At 38.4% G+C, this 22,815-nt stretch overlaps 1 protein-coding gene across 6 annotated transcripts in view; it reads right to left on the bottom strand.

Annotated features, from left to right (window-relative positions):
- Window positions 1-22,815, bottom strand: part of ITSN1 (intersectin 1) — a 246,702-nt gene that overhangs the window by 171,007 nt on the left and 52,880 nt on the right. For all 6 annotated transcript variants that reach the window (XM_037990809.2, XM_037990807.2, XM_073009637.1 and 3 more), the window contains 2 exons: window positions 2,443-2,502; window positions 29-121 (listed from right to left, as the gene is read on the bottom strand). In XM_037990809.2, coding sequence (XP_037846737.1) covers window positions 29-121; window positions 2,443-2,470 — 121 coding nt within the window. In that variant the 5' untranslated portion in view covers window positions 2,471-2,502. The remainder of the gene's footprint in view (window positions 1-28; window positions 122-2,442; window positions 2,503-22,815) is intronic.

Here is a 22,815-nt window from a genome sequence, read left to right on the forward strand (position 1 = left end):
AAAATGAAAAAATGCTGACTCTGATTACCAGTAATGAATCCAGATATTGGCTTTAAACTATGGAACTGCTGATCATGCTTCGCTCTTTCCTCTACAGTTATGGCCCAGATATCCAGGCTGCCTAAAATCCAAAGAAAAGACAAACAAATTATTCAGCGAGAAAAGCAAAACAAAATGCTCTCATACACTATTTCCACAGCACTTCAAGATTCTGTCTATGTATTATAAAGACTTGATAAAGTCACATCTGCTTGTCCTTGGAAGTTATGCATATAAAGTTAGAAAATTAAGTGTAAAACAGGACACAAAATGTAAGAAACAGAAAGAGAGAGAATGGGAGGGAAAGAAGAGGCACACATTCCTTTTTTAGAAACTTGTCTTATAAGTTAGCAAGATTATAATAAATTAATAATTTACTTACATAAACCCAAGCAACAGACTAAATTAACTTAAACCTAAAACTGTACCCTCAAGTGCCTTAAATGCCACAGGCAAAAGTTATGAAAGAAGAAGTTGAGTGTGATAAATATCCATGAAAATCTTTTGGGGGGTGATTAAAATATTAATATATTAGATTGTGGTGATGGTTGCACAACTATAAATTTGCTAAAAATTATTATACAGCTAAAGCTAGTAAATTTTATGGAATATAAATTATATTTCACTAAAGTTGTTTTTAAAAATGGGTATCTCAGTATGCAGGAAGCAGAGTTAAAAAAAAAAAACAAGAGGGGCAGGGATGTCCTGATATGAAATAATAGCCAAAGATAATGAGTTTTAGGTTTTCTTTCAGTTTCAGCTCTTAGGCTGACTAGATGTCCACTCACGACTGAGATCTTGCTGACTTTAGTCCTAGGTCTCCTCAAATTGACTAAAATAATTCTAGATTATATACATGGAAAGCTTTCAAAAGCTTGGACACCTTCCACAAAACTGGGAATACACAATACGTATGTTTCACACAAAATGTGACTGTGCCCAGCACATCAGCAAAAACATCTTAACATTGCATCTCTCCTCTCTACCGGGTCTGGTATAACACTGACCGATAAAGTAAAAATCCATTCAGTCACTGGAAAAATATTTACTGTGGGGATGAAGTGGTGTCCAAGACAGAGATGACCCCTTCCCTCACAGGCCTTACAGGTCTGAACTTCTAGAAGAAATTTTCACTGCCCTGTCAGAATTCATCCCTGTAACTATAAACAAAAACCAAAAATTGTACAGTAATTAAGGGGAACAAAAATAAAATAGAATAGTAATTCTGAAAAGTTTACAGATCTCTGCACCAGAATCCCACAGAGACTTTTACTCTCTTCATGATGAGATTAGACAGCTTCCAAGAGTACTCCGTTAATATAAATTTGTAATAAGTATTTTTTAATAAGTACTACTTTTTAATAAGTATTTTTGTTAAAAAGTAACTTGAGTGTAAGCAAGAACAATTAACAATTTCCTAATAACATTAGGAAAAATTACCCACAAAACACATTTTATGCAGACTGATACGTTTCAAACTTATGTTTAGTTTAATTAAAGTAAAACAAACAAAAATGTCATGCTTCAAATCCAGGCTTTGAAAAAGTGTAAACGACCCCATCACTTCAAAAAATAACTTGCTGATAAAAAAACAGAGGAGTGGGGGAAAATTCACTAAGAGACTTGGAAAAGACATGGCCTAATTGTAATGTTTGTATCTTATTTGGATCCCAATTTAAACAAACAAATTATAACAAGAAATGTCTAAAGACTATCAGGGAAATGTCCGAAGACTATAAGGTACAGACTAGATATAGCAAACATTTTATAGGTACGATAATATGGTATTGTACATTTATTTATTTATTTATTTTGAGATGGAGTCTTGCTCTGTCACCTAGGCTGGAGTGCAGTGGTATGACCTTGGCTCACTGCAACCTCCACCTCCCAGGTTCATGTCATTCTCCTGCCTCAGCCTCCCGAGTAGCTGGGACTACAGGTGCCCCCCACCATGCCCGGCTAATTTTTGTATTTTTCGTAGAGACAGGGTTTCACTACGTTGGCCAGGCTGGTCTTGAACTCTGGACCTCAGGTGATCCACCGGCCTTGGCCTCCCAAAATGCTGGGATTACAGGCACGAGCCACCACGCCTGGCCCGGTATTATAAATTTTTATAGGTGTGATAATGCCACTGAAGTTACGTCTTTAAACGTTTTCTTATCTTTTAGGTACACATACTAAAATATTTATAGATGAAATGATATGATGCCTGGGAGTTGCTCCAAAAGAATCCAGATGAAATAATATTGGGCATGAGTTGATAATTAATGAAACTATATGATGGAATACATGAAGGTTGATTACATTATTTTCTCTACTTTTTAATATGAAATTTGCCATAATATCAAGTTTTTAAAATCTGGTCCCAAAGCACATTAAAAAGAGAAATTTCTGAAAACTTACCACCAAAAGGTGTTGGAAACTGAGCCATGGTTCTGTTACTTTTACCTTGCTAATCGACGCCTGTAAGTGAAATGCAACATTTAAGTTTATGAAAACTTAATTCCTGTATAATCATAAACACACCAACATGCTGTCTTTAATGCCAGAGGACTAATACTAGAGCCAGAGCATAGCTCTACAATTAAGGAATTCATTCATTCACGTGTTACTTTTTAAATACAGAGTTGTCCCTTATTATCCCAGGAAGATAGGTTCCAAGACCTCCCATGGATTAAAAAAAAATCCGTGGATCCTCAAGTCCCTGATATAAAATGGCACAGTATTTGCATATAACCTAAGCAAGTCCTCTCACATACTTTAATCTCTAGGTTACTTACAACACCTAATACAAAGTAAAGGCTATGTAAACAACTGTTATACTGTATGCTTAGAATTCCGTACATGTTTAGTACAGACGCAATTTTTTTCCCCCAAATGTTTTCAATCTATGGTAGGCTGAAGCTACAGACTTTGTGAAACCGATGGATATGGAGGGCTGACTGTACCCTTTTGTTAACCATCTATAAATACCAGTCCATCTACTTGATGGTTATAATCAAAGCTTCTTTTCATTGAGCACTTAGAACATGCTACACATTATACTAGGTAATTCACAGGTCTTATCTCTTCTACTCATCATCACAGCCCTGTGAGATAGGTTACCATTATTACCATCCCCATATTATGAATCAGGAAAATGAAAATCAGAGGCGGTACGCGATTAGCGCAATACCATTCGTTTGGTGACCAAAGGCTGTGGAGTTAGCAGGACAGCTAACTCCACAGCCTTTCTCCCACGAAAAACACAAAGACTTTGAGAAAGACTGTAAACAATGCATATTACACTAACATCTGTCCCAGAATACCAAACACAAATTTAATGCCCCAAAAGTCTCCATCAGGCATTACTTATTCATGAACAGCTGATGTGAAAAAAAAGTCAGTCCTCTTCTCTAACTAAAAACAGAAATCCAGATTTAGGGCCAGGTGCAGCAGCTCACGCCTGTAATCCCAGCACTTTGGGAGGCCGAGGCGGGCAGATCACGAGGCCAGGATATCAAGACCATCCTAACACAGTAAAACCCGGTCTCTACTAAAAATAAAAAAAAAAAATTTAAATTAGCCGGGCATGGTGGCGGGCACCTGTAGTCCCAGCTACTCAGGAGGCTGAGGCAGGAGAATGGCGTGAACCCGGCAGGTGGAGCTTGCGGTGAGCTGAGATCGCACCACTGCACTCCAGCCTGGGCTACAATGCAAGACTCCGTTTCAAAAAAATCCAGATTTAGTGAATATTTTTCCTTATGTTTAACAGGGTAAATGCACAGTTAAAAATGAGTATTGGCTGGGCGCAGTGGCTCACACCTGTAATCCCAGCACTTTGAGAGGCTGAGTCAGGCAGATCACTTGAGTCCAGGAGTTCGAGATCAGCCTGGGCAACATGGCAAAACCCTGTTTCTAGTGAAAATACAAAAATTAGCCAGGCATGGTTGCATGAGCCTGTAGTCCCAGCTACTCCGGAGGCTGAGGCGGCAGAATAACCTGAGCTCGGGAGGTCAAGGCTACAGTGAGCTGAGATCACTGTACTCCAGCCTGAGCAACTGGAGTGAGACCCTGTCTCAAAAATAAAAATTAAATAAATAAATAAATAAATAAATGAGTACTACTCACAGACTTAAAATCTTAAATTTAGATTTTAAAAAATTACAGTCTCTTGCCCTAATACATCTCAATTTCATCTTCCAATTTGTCCACAGAAGTTTTTTCCAACTACCACATTTTTAAATTTCCAAAAGCACTTTCTCATTCTCTGTTCTTCTGTTTCTTGGATCACTGGATTCCTCTGGGTTCCTTTATCATTCATTGGCTCGTTGACTGGGTCTCTTTCACTTTTTTTTTTTTTTTTGAGACGGAGTCTTGCTTTGTTGCCCAGGCGATCTCAGCTCACTGCAACCCTCTGTCTTCCAGGTTCAAGGAATTCTCTTGCCTCAGCCTCCTAGGTAGCTGGGATTACAGGCACGCCTCACCATACCTGACTATTTTTTGTATTTTTAGTAGAGATGGGGTTTCACCATGTTGGCCAGGCTAGTCTCGAACTCCTGACCTTGTGATCCGCCCGTCTTGGCCATCTCTTTCACTTTTAAGGTTTTCCTCATATATCTAGTGATCCCCGGATGTGCCTCCATATTTAATAGTGAGGCACTAAAAAAATGCCCAAGCTCAGCGTGGGTGGCAGGTTTGTTGACTGATGGGCTTCTCTGTAAAACGATCAGGTATATTGAGTCCCCTTTTCACTAGGAGACCTCCAAATGTTCAGTATGTGGAGGTTTCTTCATCAAAGCTGTTAAGTTTTGCCAGACAGAACGAAGTGCTGGGTGGGGTGCGAAGGGATCAACTCATGTAAGTGCTGCCTTGAGGAGGAGTGAAGGAAGGAAGGAGCAGGTAGGGTCCTACACTTCAGTGTGCAGACTTGTACAGGCTCACTTGACTTTCAATTGTGTGCTTCACCTCTCTAGTCTGGAGCACTTCTGGTTCTAGTGCTCCTCCCATTTCCCCAGCACACAGGGGACTGAAGTAGTTACCCATCTGCTGGGGTATAGGAGAGAAAGGTCTAAAAGATCTGGATATGGATTTTTAAGGAATTTCCACTGTGAGCTGTAAAACTGACTTCAGCCTTTTGGAATATGTGGAGCCTCCAAGCACAAGGAACGCTCTCAAGATATCCCTGGGGCATGCTGATTTGTATCTCCGTAACTGATCTCTGCAGGTACTTAGGTGGTATCTTCCTCTGTGAACTCAGTTACTACTCCTCCATTCACTCTTTGTTTTGAAAAATTGTTAAAATCTTTGGTCATTGTCTCCTTTACTGTTATGTTTCTCCTTATGAATTAAAATTTTATTTATTTATGTGTTTTATTATTTTATTTATTTTTTGAGAGTCTTGCTCTTTCCCCAGGCTGGAGTGCGGTGGCGCAATCTTGGCTCACTGCAACCTCCACCTCCTGGGTTCAAGTAAGTCTCCTGCCTCTGCCTCCCAAGTAGCTGGGATTACAGGTGACACCACCCCATCCGCCCGGCTATGAATTAACATTTTACAGCTTCCTTTGAGAAAACTGCAGACTCTACGACACCATATCTAACCAGAGGTCTGTAAATCCAGTTGTGAATCAGACTACTTCTCACTGTAGATTCCCTTTAGAAACTGCAGCTGCCCTTCTTTTCCTCCAAAATTTCTCATTCAATATACTGTATGGCAACCTTGATAATTCTCTTAAAAATTTTAGTGTGTTTTATCTCACTTAGTCCTCATAAAATCCTTTTGGAATCAACATGTCATATATATATCTTTTTGTAGAGCTTCCCAAAAATGCTAAGCTCTGATTTTAAATGCATAGTATAACAGATATTTAATATATATGAGAATACATTCTGCTCAGTTTTACTTCCTTTTTTTACTTTGTTGCAAAATGAAGAGGTTATTGATTTCTCTTCTTTGTATCCAGCTACTTTACCACACTTTCTTATTAGTGCTAATAGTCTCACAAATGAAACTCTTAGATTTCCTAGATGTATATCTTCTGGAAATAAAGAATTTAGCCTTACATTACTAGCCCAAAGCAATAATACTAAGCTATACAAAACAGTTGTGATAGCAATAATTTTTGTATTGCCTGTGATTTTCACAGTGATAGTTTTGGTATTTCATATTTTAATAGGTTGGTTTGTTGTTGTATTTTAGTAAAGATTATTTACCATGTTTATGTAGTTTCCTTCTATTCCTATTTTTTATAATTTTATTAAGAAATGGCTAAATTTTTTTTCAGAAGCTCTTTAAGCATCTAGTGAGATAATGAATTTCTCCTTTACTTACATTCTGAATTATAGTGACATATTTGCGAATACTGAATTATCCTAGAATTTGTACAATAGAACAATTCATATATGCATGTTATTCTTTCACTACACAGCTAGGTTTGATTTGCTAATATTTTCTTTAAATTTTTTGTTTAAGAAAATGTTATACATAATACTATGCAAGAAATGGCAAATCCAGAGGAAATGCATGCATTTCTATCTCCCTATAAATCTTGAAAATTATCTTAGGAAAAAATGATTTTATGAAGTTAGCATTAGCTTCATACTAAACTATGATACTGAAAGCATTAAAAAGAGACCATTTTTACTTATAGATACAATAATTTTACACTTTAAATATTTCACAGCTACTGTGAGAGGATCATAGCAGCAAACGTAAGTATAACTCTTATGATTTAAAATATACTTTAGTCATTATCAGTTCCTGACAAAGCACCTAGGACTATTTGTTATTTATCATCCTACTCTAGAACTTAGGAAATAATTCTCACCCTAGGTGAATCTCTACCCCAAAAGCCTTCACCTCACTATGACCAATATTAGACTACATTTACCTTCTGGCCCTTCTGACCTCTAACTCTACTTCTCCTTCATCTCTATCTCTTAAGTGACAACCAAAGGGACTCTACGTTCTCTCTCTTTCCCTCCCTAATTAAAGCCCTATTTCTTTAGTGTCATGTTCTCAGCTGGATGTGAGCAAAGAATCCATCTAATGAAAACTAAATTATGTTTATGTATGAATGAAGATGTACCTTTCAGACTTATTCACTAACACAATAGCCAAATGATGGTTTAAAGACAAGGCTGGAATTTTCCCACATAATTTTCTAACCACAGGTCTTTCCAATGCCAATCACAGCGAGGTTCTCCCCGGCTCCTAAGGAACCCCAGACAATAGTAGTAACATGTAGACGAAGCAACATCTTTCAATCACATCTCCTTTTCTGTTCTATGCTACCTGGACAGACCATGGAGATGACATCTTGGCTTAAGGTGTTTTGTCCTACCGTTATATACGCTTGCTGTATGAATTACTATAATCTGAAAAAAATATAGTAATTTGTAAAAGGTTACCATGTTGAGACTGGGAATGGTGGCTCACGCCTGTAATCCCAGCACTTTGGGAGGCTGAGGCGGGCAGATCACGAGGTCAGCAGAGCGAGACCATCCTGGCTAACATGGTGAAACCCTGTATCTACTAAAAATACCAAAAGAAATTAGCTGGGTGTAGTGGCGGTGCCTGTAGTCCCAGCTACTAGGGAGGGTGAGGCAGGAGAATGGCGGGAACCCGGGAGGTGGAGCTTGCAGTGAGACTAGATCATGCCACTGCACTCCAGTCTGGGAGACAGAGCAAGACTCCGTCTCAAAAACAAAAAAAAGCTACCATGTTGAAAAAGAATAATCACATATCCAAGACATTAAATAATCTCACAAAACCTGGTCGGGGGCGGTGGCTCCCACCAGAAATCCCAGCACTTTGGGAGGCTGAGGCAGGCGGATCACTTAAGGTCAGGAGTTTGCGACCAGCCTGGCCAACATGATAAAACCCTGTCTCTAATAAAAATAGAAAAATTAGTTGGGCGCGGTGGTGGTTGCTTATAATCCCAGCTACTCGGGAGGATGAGACACAATTGCTTGAACCCAGGAGGCAGAAGTTACAGTGACCGAGATCCTGCCATAGCACTCCAGCCTGGGCAGCAACAGCAACTCAAGTCTCAAAAATAAAAATAAAATAAAATGTCACAAACCAGAGTTCTGCTTCTGCTACAGCAGACAGAACACAAAATATAACTATAATACTCGAAGACAATAAGAAGTAAACAAAAGTAGGCAGATTTGGGAGGTGAGTAAAAAGTTTCTAAAAAGTTTCCTTTTCATGGAGTAAAAAGTTTCTTTTTCGTCTTTTCTCTACAACTCTGCCCCACAGGTGGGCCCCAGTCAGGAAGCTATGCAGTGAAGCACAGGTGCAGAGACTAAAACTCCAGCAGAAACAGTCTTTGTGGTTAAAGGAATTACTGAAAAAGGCACCTGTGGGCTGTAAAGTGTGGGGAAAACCGGAGAGGAAAAAGCTAGAAACGGGGACCTGCCATTGTGTGAATGAATTCCTGCTCATCTCAGGCTCACACCTGAGATATGGATATGCACGGCAGGCTCAAAGTAGCACAGCACTTGTCTTGAAAACTAAACTGAGAAAGGAACCCCTGTCCACAGACAACACAGAGAATTTATAGTATGGTATATAACCAAGGTAGATCTAACCAAGTTAGATACCTACTGAAACAAACAGCATTCTGCAGAGGATTACAACAGCACACAACATCTATACAACATGAAACTCACAATGTCCAGGATATAATCCAAAACTACTGGACATACAAAGAAGTAGGAAAATCTGACAAATTCTAAAAAAAAAAAAAAAAATTGCAGTCAACAGATGCCAACTCCAAGACAATGAAAATGTTGAAATTATCGCACAAAGACTGTGGAACAGCCATTACACCTACTTTCCACGAGACAAACACAAATGAATGGAAAGATACAAGTTATCAGCAGAGAAAGAAAAACTAGTTTAAAAAGAATCAAATGTAAATTTTAGAGAGAAACTGAGATCTTTAAGAATTAAGGCAAAGCAAAAGAAATTGCAAACATCTGACTAAATATAAAATTATTTTATATTATTAAGCTCTTTAAAATAAGGCAGGAGAATCACTTGAATCCGAGAGGTGGAGGTTGCAGTGAGCCAAGATCACACCACTGCACTCCAGCCTGGCGACCGAGCAAGACTCCGTCTCAACAACAACAACAAAAACTTCCCCCAAAAGAAAGCCGTAGTCTGTTTCACTGGTGAATTCTTTCAAAGAAGAAATAATACAAAAATCATGCAAAGTTTTTCAAACAAAAAGGAGATCACTGCCCACCTCACTTTTTAAGGTCATACAACTATCAAGCTCTTTAAAATATGTAGACTGTTGAAAACAAATATTGTAACCCTTGTAGTAGGGTTTCAACATAAATATAACACATATGATAACTGTAACATAAATGTCTCTGGGGGGAGAGTAAAGGGACTTATATGGCTGTAAGCCTTCTACATTCTACATGAAGTGATAAAATATTAACTCTAAGTTGATTATAAAAGGTTAAGTAAATATATTTACCACCTGGAGCAATTACACAACACACACACACACACACAGAGAAAAAGATATGGCCAAAAAGTCAAGAGGCAAATGAAAATGGAATGTTAAAAATCCAAATACATTAAGAAAAAAGAAACAGAAGAAAGAAAGAAAAAAAAAACCAGAAAGGACAAACAAAACCAATAATAGGAAGATGGCAGGTCTAATTCCAACAACCGATAATTACATTAAATGTTAATACTCTAAACAATAACAGAGAAAAAAACTTGGAAAAAGAAATGTAAACCAACAATAAGTAGAAGAAACGAAATTACAATGATATGGCAGAATGAATAAAAATTCAGACAATAGAGAAAATCACAAAATCAAAATCTGGTTCTTTGAAAAAATTTATGAACCTCGAGCTAGAGACAGAGAAAAAAAAAATCATAGAAATAAGGGGCATCCCCATCAATCCTACATTTAAAAAATAATACATAGTAAAAACAGCTTTATGCCAACAAATTTGACAGTGTAGATAAAATAAACAAATTTCTTGGAAAATAAAGCTTACTAAAATTGATATGAGAATCGGAATACTCCTATATTTATTTATTTATTTATTTATTTATTTATTTATTTATTTATTTATTTTTTGGAGGCCGAGACGGGCGGATCACGAGGTCAGGAGATCGAGACCATCCTGGCTAACACGGTGAAACCCTGTCTCTACTAAAAATACTCCTATATTTATTAAAGAAGCTGGTTTTATCATGAATAACCTTCCCCAGCCGGGAGCCGTGGCTCACATCTGTAATCTCAGCACTTTGGGATCACAAGGTCAGGAGATTGAGCCCATCCTAGCCAACGTCTCTACTAAAAATACAAAAATTAGCTGGGTGTGGTAGCACGTGCCTGTAGTCCCAGCTACTCGGGAGGCTGAGGCAGGAGAATCACTCGAACCCGAGAGGCGGAGGTTGCAGTGAGCCGAGATCATACCACTGCACTCCAGCCTGGCGACGGAGCAAGACTCCATCTCAACAACAACAAAAAAACTTCCCCCAAAAGAAAGTCATAGTCTGTTTCACTGGTGAATTCTGTCAAAGAAGAAATAATACAAAAATTATGCAAAGTTTTTCAAACAGAAAGGAGATCACTGCCCACCTCACTTTTTGAGGTCATATAACTATAACACCAAAACTTCACAGACATTATAAAAAATAAATAATAGAACAAGATCCCTAAAGAATATAGATACAAAAATCATTCACGAAAATTAAAAATTGAACATCCATATCATACAAAAAGGATACTAAAATATAACCAAACAGTTTATCCTAGAAATGCAAGGTTAAACCATTCGGAAAATGTAATATACCATATTAGCAGAATAAAGCAGAAAGTCCAGATGATCTTTTTAAAAGCTTCTGACAAAAACTCAACATTCAATCATGATTTTAAAAAAACCTCTCAGCAAATAAGAATTAGTAGGAAACTTCTACAGATACAGGGCACCCATGAAAAACCTACATCTAACATCACAGTTAACGGTTAAAGACTGAATTTCTCAGCCTGAGATCAGGAAGAAGGCAAGGATATCTGCTTTTCCCACTTCTATGCAACATTGATGTGGAGATTCTACTCAATAAAGTATTAAGGTAAGAAATAGCAAAAAATAGGCATAAAGATTGGAAAATAAAAATAAAGCTCTCCTTATTTATAGATATCACTGTTTATAAAGAAAATCCCAGAGAATCTAGAAAACAATGACTATATTCAATAAGTGAATTTAACAAAACTGCAGGATAAAAGGTTAATGTATTAAAATGAACTGAATTCTTAAATACTGGCAAGCAAAAAATTGGAGATTGGAATTAAGAAAAACAACTGTTTTACAGTAGCATCAAAAAATGTAAAATTTCTAAATGTAAATTTAACAAAAGATAGGCTGGGCACGGTGGCTTACACCTGTAATCCCAGCACTTCAGGAAGCCAAGGTGGGCGAGTCACCTGAGGACAGGAGTTCGAGACCAGCCTGACCACTAAAAATACAAAATCAGCCAGGCATGGTGGCACATGCCTGTAATTCCAGCTACTTGGGAGGCTGAGGCATGAAAATCGCTTGAACCCGGGAGGCCAAGCCTGGGCAACAAGAGTGAAACTCCATCTCAAAGAAACAAACAATAAAACACATACAAGGCCTCTGCACTTAGAACTACAAAATATTGCAAAGAAAACGTAAAGAAGACCTAAGTAAATGGTACTAAGATACTAAGTTCATGGGTTGGAAGATTAAATATTGTGAAAATGCCATTATCTCCAAAGGGTTTGTATATTCAATGCAATCCCAATCAAAATTGCAGCAGGCTTTGTGGCAGAAATTGGCAAGCTGATAGCAAAAGACCTAGAATAAGCAGAACAGCTTTTTAAAAGAACAAAGTTGAAAGATTTACCCTGATTTCAAGATTTACTATAAAACAACAGTAGTCCAGGCCTTCTGTGATTGGTGTAAAGAGACAGATCAATAAAACAGAAAAGAAGAGTTCAGAAAGACCTACCTGTTTGGTTAACTGATTTTTGGCAAAGTTGTAAAGATAAATCCCTGGAGGAAAAAAGTCTTTCAACAAACAAAGTAGATTAACTGGATATCCAGGTGGAGAAAAAGACCAACACTGACACTTTACATAATACACAAAAATAAATTCAAAACACATCCCAGGCCTAAATGCAAAACCATATATGCTTCATATAAAAATCTTAAAAGATGGGAGAATATCTCCCTGACCTTAGGCTAGACAATTTCTCAAAACACAAACAAGCATGATTTATAAAAGAAAAAATTAGTAAACTGGGCTTCAAAGTAAAAAAAAAAAACAAAACAGTTCTTCAAAAGATAACCATTATGAAAACAAAAAAATAAACCACAGAGACAAAGAAAACACTTGCAACACATACATTAGAAAAAGGACTTGTATCCACACAAAGAACTCTTAAAATTTAAGAATAAGATAGCTCAGTGAGGAAAGGTTGAGATGTAAAATAACTTCTAGAAATGGGCAATAAACCCATGAAAAGATGTTCAACATTATTAACCATCAGGGAAACACAAACTCAAATCACACTGACATGCCACTTATATTTCCACTAGAATGACTAATGTGAGAAAGAATGACCACATCTAGTGTTGGTGAGGACGTGGAACAGCTCTACACATTGCTGGGAGGAATGTAAAATTGTACAAACTTTTAAAAATATAGTTTTCTTGGCCGGGCGCAGTGGCTCAAGCCTGTAATCCCAGCACTTTGGGAGGCCGAGACGGGCGGATCACGAGGTCAGGAGATCGAGACCATCCTGGCTAACACGGTGAAACCCCGTCTCTACTAAAAACACAAAAAACTAGCCGGGCGAGGTGGCGGGCGCCTGTAGTCCCGGCTACTCGGGAGGCTGAGGCAGGAGAATGGCGTAAACCCGGGAGGCGGAGCTTGCAGTGAGCTGAGATCCGGCCACTGCACTCCAGCCCGGGCGACAGAGCAAGACTCCGTCTCAAAAAAAAAAAAAAAAAAAAAAAAACATATAGTTTTCTTAAAACATTACACAGCTACCACTCCACCTAGCCACTCTACTCTACGTATCTGGCTAAGAGAAATGAAAATTTATGTCTACACACAGATTTTTACACAAATGTTCTATCAAGCTTTATTTCTAAGAGCCAAAAACTGAAACCCAAATGTCAATCAACTGATCAATGAATAAACAAATGATGATCTATCCATACAATGAAATGCTACCTGGCAATAAAAAGGAACCAACTGTTACACATGCAACAACATGTATGAATCTCAAAATTATTATGCTAAGTGAAAGAAGTCAGGTTAAAAAAGAAGTATATATCTATGATTCCACTTTCAGAAAAATTCTAGAAAATGTAAACTAATTATAGTGACAAAAACCCCATCAGTGGTTTCCTGAAGATGGGAGGAGAAGAAAGGACACAAAACAGAGAGGCATAAGAAACTTTCGGGGGAACAGAAATGTTTGCTCTCTTGGGAAGGATGATTTCACAGGTATATGCTTATGTCAAAACTAACCAAACTGTACATTTTAAATATATGCATTTAAAGTGCAGTGCCTCACATCTGTAAGCCCAGTGCTTTGGGATGCCAAAGTGGGAGCATCACTTTAGGCCAGGAGTTCAAGACTAGCCTGGGCCACATAGTGAGACCCCCCCGCCCCTACAAAAAATAAAAAATTGAAAAAACATAAAAATAAAAAATAAGTATATGCATTTAGCTCACTTCAATTACATATTAATAAAGTTGAAAAGAGAGTCACAAGCCACAAAGAAAACACTAAGTTATTATAAAGAGTCAAGAATACAGCATTCCTAACAGTTCACTATAGAGTATCCATGCTGATGGAACTCACATCTCTCCCCCAAGAGATGTAGCAACTCTTGATATGTCTCAACACAGATTTTAACTTTTGAAAAATAACTCGTTTAAGCTCAAGTTAAAAACTGAATTGAGGCTGGGCGCAGTGGCTCACACCTGTAATCCCAGCACTTTGGGAGGCTGAGGCGGAGTTTGACACCAGCCTGGCTAACATGGTGAAACCCTTTCTCTACTAAAAATACAAAAGTAAGCTGGGCATGATGGTGCACACCTGCATTCTTAGCTACTCAGGAGGCTGAGGCAGGAGGATCACTTGAACCCAGGAGGCGGAGGCTGCAGTGAGCCAAGACTGTGCAACTGCACTCCAAATAAATAAATAAATAAAACCTGAATTGAAAGGATGGAACAAATGGTGTGGACCATAAGGCTTTTGAGCAAGTTAAGTGGCAGATCTCAGATTGTGAATAGGAATCCTTAATGACATTATTTACTAAAGCTGACAAAAATAAAATTTCTTTTTAAAAAAGGTTTTCTTACAGAAGTGAGGTAGGGTGAAGCATTAGTCAATGTTGAATCCAAAATGCTTTACTGGAAAATACTAATTACTCATTTTAAGTTCAATATATCCAGTGGTTTTTATTTTTGTAATAAATGCCTTTTATTAAAATTCTAAGATCAGTGATTTTCCAAATACCTTTATGACCAAGTAACAAGTAACAGCTATATTCTCATTTTAAATTTCATGTAAGTGGGGAAAATGTCTGGAAAGTATAAAATATGAGATATACTTTAAAATGCCATCAATTAAAAACTTAGCCAGGCCTGGTGGCTCATGCCTGTAATCCCAGCCCTTTGAGAGACTGAGGTGGGCAGATAACTTGAGGTCAGGAGTTCCAGATCAGCCTGGCCAACATGGTGAAACCCCATCTCGACTAAAAATATAAAAATTAGCCAGCATGGTGACACAGGCCTGTAATCCCAGCTACTCGGGAGGCTGGGGCAGGAGAATCACTTGAACCCAGGAGGCAGAGGTTGCAGTGAGCTGAGATTGCACCACGGCACTCCAGCCTGGGCAAAAAGTAATATGAACAAAATTCAAATATAAAAGATGATATGAAACTTCACAGACATCAGCGTTTGATTTGTATAAATATATATACATCAAGAGGCAAGTTATAAAGGCCTCCAATATGAGTAGGCTTTCAGAAAAAAAATTAAAACTGCTTTTATTGCCATAACTCACTAAATATATAGTCAAAATGAAACATCAATTTAGAATGATAGGAGAAATGAACTTCAGTGCCTCCATTTCTAAAGCAAGAGCATTTGACTGAATATTTTATTAATGTCTTTCCATTTAAACTTCTGGAGAATATTTTAGATTTAGCCAAATTTTCAAATGTTAAAAAGAGAATTGAAAAAATGTAGGTTTTAGCCAGGCGTGGTGGCTCACGCCTATAATCCCAGCACTTTGGGAGGCCGAGGCGGGTGGATCACGAGGTGAGGACATCAAGACCATCCTGGCGAACACAGTGAAACCCTGTCTCTACTAAAAACACACAAAAAAATTTGCTGGGCATGGGGGCGAGCACCTGTAGTCCCAGCTACTCGGGAAGCTGAGGCAGGAGAATGGCGTGAACCCAGGAGGTGGAGCTTGCAGTGAGCTGAGATTGTGCCACTGCACTCCAGCCTGGGCAACAAGCAAGATTCCATCTCAAAAAAAAAAAAGAAAAATATATAGGTATTAACTTTTGAGTCAGAGCACTAGTATATTAAATATTTTCATATTCTTCTTTTTTATAATCGTATTATCATTTCTATTTACAGCTTACTTTAAAAAAAACCTTAATATCTTTCCTATGTCTTATTAATTTACTCAGGAAAAATTTTTATTTCCATGTACAGTACAAAGTTATACTGACCCAATATAAAAACAACAGGCTGGTTCAGTGATTTTTATCTCCTCACTAAAGCATTTTAAGATTGTCTTTATTCTTTGAGATGGAGTCTGGCTCTGTCGCCCAGGTTGGAGTGCAGTGGCCAGATCTCAGCTCACTGCAACCTCCGCCTCCCGGGTTCACGCCATTCTCCAGCCTCAGCCTTCCGAGTAGCTGGGACTACAGGTGCCCGCCACCACGCCCAGCTAATTTTTTTGGGTGTGTATATATGCATTTTTTTTTAGTAGAGATGGGGTTTCACTGTGTTAGCCAGGATGGTCTTGATCTGCTGACCTTGTGATCCACCCTCCTCGGCCTCCCAAAGTGCTGGGATTACAGGCATGAGCCACCGCGCCCAGCCAAGACTGTCTTAACAACTGATTTTGAGGCCCTTATCTCATTCAAATGACAGCTTAGCCTTACTCCCAGAATCAAACATAATAGTCGATGATAACATTATGCCAAAATAATGAAGTCAACTTTGGTGAGGATTTATTGGCATGATCCTTAATAGTAATAGTTTATAATAACTAATGGAAAGTTTAAATGCTTGGAAGTACACCTGACCGATATTAGCCAATTTAATCCTATTAACAAAGCTATGGATTAAATAATACTAGTAGTCCCTCTTACGGAGACTAAGGCACAGTTTATACAGTTACTAAACAATGGGAGAGAGAGTCTGGATTCAGAGCCCATGATCATAACCTCATACTTTTAAGAATAAGAACTTCACCGAAGAGGCACAAAGTAGTTAGCCTGGTAAACTAACCAGGGTGAAGCTGTGGATGCAGGGGATACTTTTCCATGCAATAAAGGCACTGGAAAACAAAAGAAAGAAGAAAAATAAACCAATTTTTTTTTTGTAATGTCATAGCAGATCACAGAAAGAAAGTGGGGGAATTAAGATTAATAGAATGCTGACATGTAAGTCCAATGAGCTTCTACTTCTTACACACAAAAAGGAAAAGCTTCCTGACGTGTAAACATTTACCATATAGAAGCAGGAAGTCATATATTTTTTAAAAATCTAACAGAAAGCCTACAGCAGTTAAGAAAAGAAAAAGGTGAATGAAATCAGTTCTATCTCTATGAGGGGACTTCAGCAGCATAAAGTAGGTCACCTACGCTGAAAACAAACCTAAAGAAAAGGAAAGGCATTCTTCTCTCTGAGGTCCCCAGCCCTGTGGCCTAGAAAGCAGGAGGGTTACCCAGGAGTGCGGGAAGCTCAGCCCCAGGCAGAGGCAGCACCTCAGGGCTAAGGGCCCGAGCTCTTCAGGGAGGAGACAACACAGAGAGAAGGGCAGCACCAAGTAGGCAAATAGGCGCGGTCCCATTTACTAGTTACCATTTCATCCCTCTGAAATACTTCTGTTTTAAAACAGGGCCTATGTGGTGACTACTTACACTTTCCCCCTTTAAAAGTTATAGGTGACAACTGTGGGAAATTTAGAAAACTGAAAAGATAGGTGAAAAGAAAAATCCACAATTCCACTCTCCGAAGGCAACCTCTATCAACAGCTTGGTATTTCTATTTCCTTTTAGTCTTTTCCCAATCAAAGTACAATTGTTTCCTTCTTTGGCACACTTTACACAACATACATGCTTTCAGCAAGTTATTAAAACCTTTCTAAACATATTGCTGGACCTAGATATTTTATGGAGACAAACATTCCTTATTTAGGTACAAAAAATAGAAAAACACAGAGACTAAATATTAAGCAATGAAGAACCAGGTAAATAGTTTCTTCAAGTTTGGATAATGTTCAGATTTTTTAACCAAAGCTAGAATATGTTTAAGAAGTCTTTAATCTTTCTTCATTTCAGCTTCAGGAAAAAGAGCCAATTAGAGAAAGTCAAAAGAAAAAATACGGATGATCCTTAATTTTCGTACTTACATTAAAATCCCTAATGTTGACACAGATAAGTAGAAGGCCTCTAATAAACATGTATTTATAAAATAGAATGACCATCCTTAAAACAACTTTCTTTATATACACATATATATATTCTTTACATATATATTCTTTATATATACATATTTATTTATATATGTATATACATGTATACATATGTATATACATACATAGATGGAGTCTTGCTCAGCCTGGAGTGCAGTGGTGTGATCTTGGCTCACTGCAACCACCGTCTCCCGGGTTCAAGAGATTCTCCCATCTCAGTCTCCTGAGTAGCTGGGATTACAGCCACCAGCCATCATGTCCGGCTAATTTTTGTATTTTGGTAGAGATGGGGTTTCACCATGTTGGCCAGGCTGGTCCTGAACTCTTGACCTCAGGTGATCTGCCCACCTTGGCCTCCCAAAGTGCTAGGATTATAGGCATGAGCCACCGCGCCTGGCTAAAACAATATTTATTAAAATGTCATTCTGCAGGACAAAAAAGTACATTGAAACAGATGTTATTTCAGTTCCAATGTTTTGCTATCATAAATACAGGAAGATTATTCAGAAAATATGCAACAATTCCAAAAAATCAAAATCAAAACATAAATAATTAGGGATTTTAGGTTCTAGCACATAAATACTAAGTTTAATAGTTAAAAAGGTAAAAATTTAACCATGTGGAATAAAATATCTGAAGTCTTAATTACTGGTGTAATTTAAAACTTAACTTTATATCAAATAATTAAACTGTAATTAGTCTTTTAAAACAAGTATGTCACTGTGCTGTTCTTTCAACTTTCCTGAATGTTTGAAAATTTTCAAATATTTTTGGCCAGGTGCGGTGGCTCACGCCTGTAATCCCACCACACTGAGCTAATTTTTTTTTTTTTTTTTTTAAGAGACAGGGTTTCGCCACGTTGGCCAGGTTGGTCCCAAACTCCTGGCCTCAAGTGATCCACCCACCTTTGCCTCTCAAAGTGCTGAGATTACAGGCGTGTGTCACCATGCCCAGCCAAATTTTTTAAAAAATAAAGGGAAGCACACAAGATGAAATGAGGTAATTCAAACATATTTACAGGCCAGGCACAGTGGCTCACACCTGTAATCCCAGCACTTTTGGAGGCCGAAGCAGGGAGATCACTTGAGTCCAGATCAATTCCCCACAGTGGTCACAAGAGTTCAAGGCTGGCCTGGCAAAACCCCATCTCTACAAAAAATACAAAAAAACTAGCTTGGTGTGGTGGCATGTGCCATTAGTCTCAACCATTTAGGAGGCTGGGGCGGGAGGATTGCTTGAACCTGGGCCTAAGCAAGTCTAATCCATTTATAAATGTTCCATTATATTCAAAATACTCTTTCTACCAACAGTAGGTTCTTAACTACTGAGACCAGGCATGCTGTGGTTGTGACTCTAGCAAAATGGATTGGTGGCATTGCATGAGCTGAGATTGCACCACTGCACTTCATTCAGCCTGGGCAACAGAGTGAGACCACAGCTACTTAAAAAAAAAAAAAAAAAGGAAACACACACACACACACACACAGAAAAAAGAATCTTCTACATGTACTACAGATAATCAGCAGATTTCTAATACACCAAAATAGGCTAATCTAGGCTTAATGACCTAAAGACTAAAAGGTGATTATGAACATACATCATCTGTTTTTCACTTAATTATTGACCATCCCCTCACAAAAATCTCATAATCCTTTTATATAAATGAAGAAACTGGGCCCAAACAATTAGTGACAGGCAAAGGTTACAGAAGGGGAGAGCGGAGGCCCAGGCTGTTCAGTGTAAGATGCCAGCAATCCATGCTGCTGGAGTCACAACCAAAGCATGCCTGGTGTCAGCAGTTAAGAACCTACTGTTGGTAGAAAGGGTATTTTGTATATAATGGAACATTTATAAATGGATTAGGCTTGCTTTCTCCCTCCTACTGTAGTTACAGTCACAGAATTTCAGCAGCTCTCAACTGTGAACAACTACATCTGTCTGCCTCTCCTCCAAAGTAAGGCAAGACGGCTACAAGGTATTAGAGGGCAGAGGAATAAGGACAGCAGAGACCTCTTCATCCTCATATTTAAACAATTCAGGGCCAGGTGTGGTGGCTCACGCCTGTAATCCCAGCACTTTGAGAGGCTGAGGCAGGTGGATTACCTGAGGTTAGGAGTTTGAGACCAGCCTGGCCAACATGGCAAAACACCATCTCTACTAAAAATACAAAAATAAGCCAGGCATGGTGGTGGGCACCTGCAATCCCAGCTACTCAGGAGGCTGAGGCAGGAGAATTGCTTGAACCCGGGGAGGTAGAGGTTGCAGTGAGCTGAGATCATGCCATTGCACTCCAGCATGGGTGACAGAAGAAGACCCCATCTCCAAAAAACAAAACAAAACAAAAAACAATTCAGGCAGGGAGGGTGGCTCACACCGATAATCCTAGCACTTTGGGAAGTTGAGGCAGGAGGATCTGTTGAGGTCAGGAATTCAAGACCAGCCTGGGCAACACAGCAAGATGCTGTCTCTACAAAAAACAAACTTAAAAGTTTGGTGTGGTGGTGCCTGCCTATAGTCCCAGCTACTTGGGGAGGCTGAGGCAGGAGAAAATCCTTTGGTCCCAGGAGTTCGAGGTTGTAGTGAGCTATGATGGCACTACTGGCACTGCAGCCTGGGCGGCAGAGTCAGACACTGTCTCTAAAAAAATAAAATAAAATTCCCTTCGGGCTTGCTGATTTATTTATTGTATAGATTTCTGAGATGGGATCTGGCTCTGTCACCCAGAATGGAAAGCAGCGGCACAATCTCAGTTCACCGCAACTTCCACCTCTGGGGCTTAAGCCATCCTCCTACCTCAGTCCCGGCTAATTTTCATATTTTTGTAGAGACAGGGTTTCACCATGTTGCCCAGGCTGGTCCTGAACTCCTGAGCTCAAGCAGTCCACCCGCCTCAGCCTCCCAAGGTGCATGAGCCACCATGCCCAGCCAGCTGGACTTGCATTTTAACAGGTCTATTTCTAAACCCACTTCATGGTGTCCCTTTCCAATCTTCAGACTCATTTATTTGAAACAGATTTTTATTATGGTACTAAGGTAATAAGTGTAATTCATCATTTATAAAGAAGTATTTTTAAAAATTTGTTTTAAAGTTGCTCAAAAGGTTTAATTCCAGCTTGAAGAAACTATAGGATAGTAAGATACAGAACACAAGATTAAAATTGGTAGAAATGTGGCATCAATGAAACACAGAGAGGAAAAAAATGTCCAAATGTGGGAGAAAAACAAAAATATGTATATTTTAAACATCTCAAAGGATATAAACACATCCTCAGAAACATAAAAAACTATTATCTGATATTTGAGAGTTGTTAGAGTTTGGTTTCAGGTACTAATCTATGTATATCTGTCCTTGATCTAGAAAAACAATTAAAAGAAACCTCAAACAAATACTGACTTCACATATTACCCTTTTAAAGGCTTTGCATCTATAAAAATTCAAAATTGGAAAACATTAAAGAAAAATACAAGGAAATCTCTTATTTAAAACAAATCTGCAACGAATGAAAACACCTAGAAGAGCCTATGTCCCTGTTCTATAAGTGAGTCTTATATCAGATTCCCGTCTTGAGATGACTCTTAGAGCAGGAAATGAATGAAAAAGAAGAAAGCTGCCCTGTAAGATTACACATAAAGGCAAGAGGTACACAAAGCTCTTTTAAAATACAGAGAAAAGGCACTGAAAGCCAGACAAAAAATGGACAAAGGAACTGACAAATCCCAAACATATAGCCAACCTGATCAATGCCCTATTGTCATGTCTGAAGCCCTGAGCCTCAAATGTGGCTTTTACATGTGCTATTTGAAGTAGAAGAACAAGATGACCTAAAAGGGACATGCAGCTTGTTCATAAGCAATATTTTAAAACTCCATGAAGGATAAAGAACCTGATAAAAAGAAGAATCTTATTACTAAAACTGAAAAAGGTCAAAGACATTGTCCACATTATATCTGACAAACTATCGTGATGACTCAAGTTGTCCTCGAAACAGGGAACAGGCATTCCTCCCAGAATTTGTTGTTGTTGGGGGGAGTGGCAGCAGGGATGGGAGGTGAAAAGGGGACACTCAGGAATGACCACTGTCCAGCAATCAGTGTCAGGTGCAGCTGTCAGCACATCACTTGGCAACACTCAATGGCATTCCGGACTATTTGTCCCTTTACTCCTGCTTACTTTCCACAAAGAGAAATGTCAGGGCATCTAGCCTGGAGAGCTTCAATAGGCAGATTTTAATCTCAGTTCTTCTAAATCATCCTTACTTTAATATTGGCAGAAGGAGAGAATTCATCAGGGAGCTAATAAAACCAAACCCTAATTACAGCATAAAGGTGAAAAATAAGGGACAGGAATGAGAGACAGGAAAGGAATTCCTGTTTAAGAGATAAATGGAATTAACAGTCCCCTCCTTGAAGCTCTTTTTTCTTCTTACAGACCACCAACTAACTGCAAAGTAACATCTGAAAAGTTATTATCCATAGTTTGTCTATTTATTTGGAAAAATCAGACTGTAGAGCCCTACAGCTGCAGATAGGAGAGCCATTCATAAAGCTTCAATAAAGTGAAGGACTTTATTTCTTCTAGAAGGTTCTATTTTCCAGTGGGTCATCAAGAATAAAACATTATATCAAGTTCCTGAAAGCTAAAAAAGTAATTCCTGGAAAAAAATATAACTCCAAACAGCAAACAATAAATTTAAGAATCACTGATTGAGATAAGAGTGTTTCAAATCAAAATTTTATTTTAAATATAAGTTATGGAATAGTTTCAAATTGACAGCCAAATTAATAATGAGATTGTATAAGTTTAAACTATATTCAACTCACATACTTTCCAGTACCCTCTCAAATATAAATTAATAAGTGATGAAATAATTCACAAATAATTGCAAACACTTTGTCACATGAAAAAAAAATGTAATGACCCAGGTTACAGGAAAACAAAATGTTGTCATCTTTGTAATGTAGATATATACAGTCACTAAAGAAGAGACAATCTAGGCCAAGCATGGTGGCTCACACCTGTAATCTCAGCACTTTGGGAAACCGAGGCGGGCAG

Source organism: Chlorocebus sabaeus, chromosome 2 (genome assembly GCF_047675955.1).
Source record: "Chlorocebus sabaeus isolate Y175 chromosome 2, mChlSab1.0.hap1, whole genome shotgun sequence".
Lineage (NCBI taxonomy): Eukaryota > Metazoa > Chordata > Mammalia > Primates > Cercopithecidae > Chlorocebus > Chlorocebus sabaeus.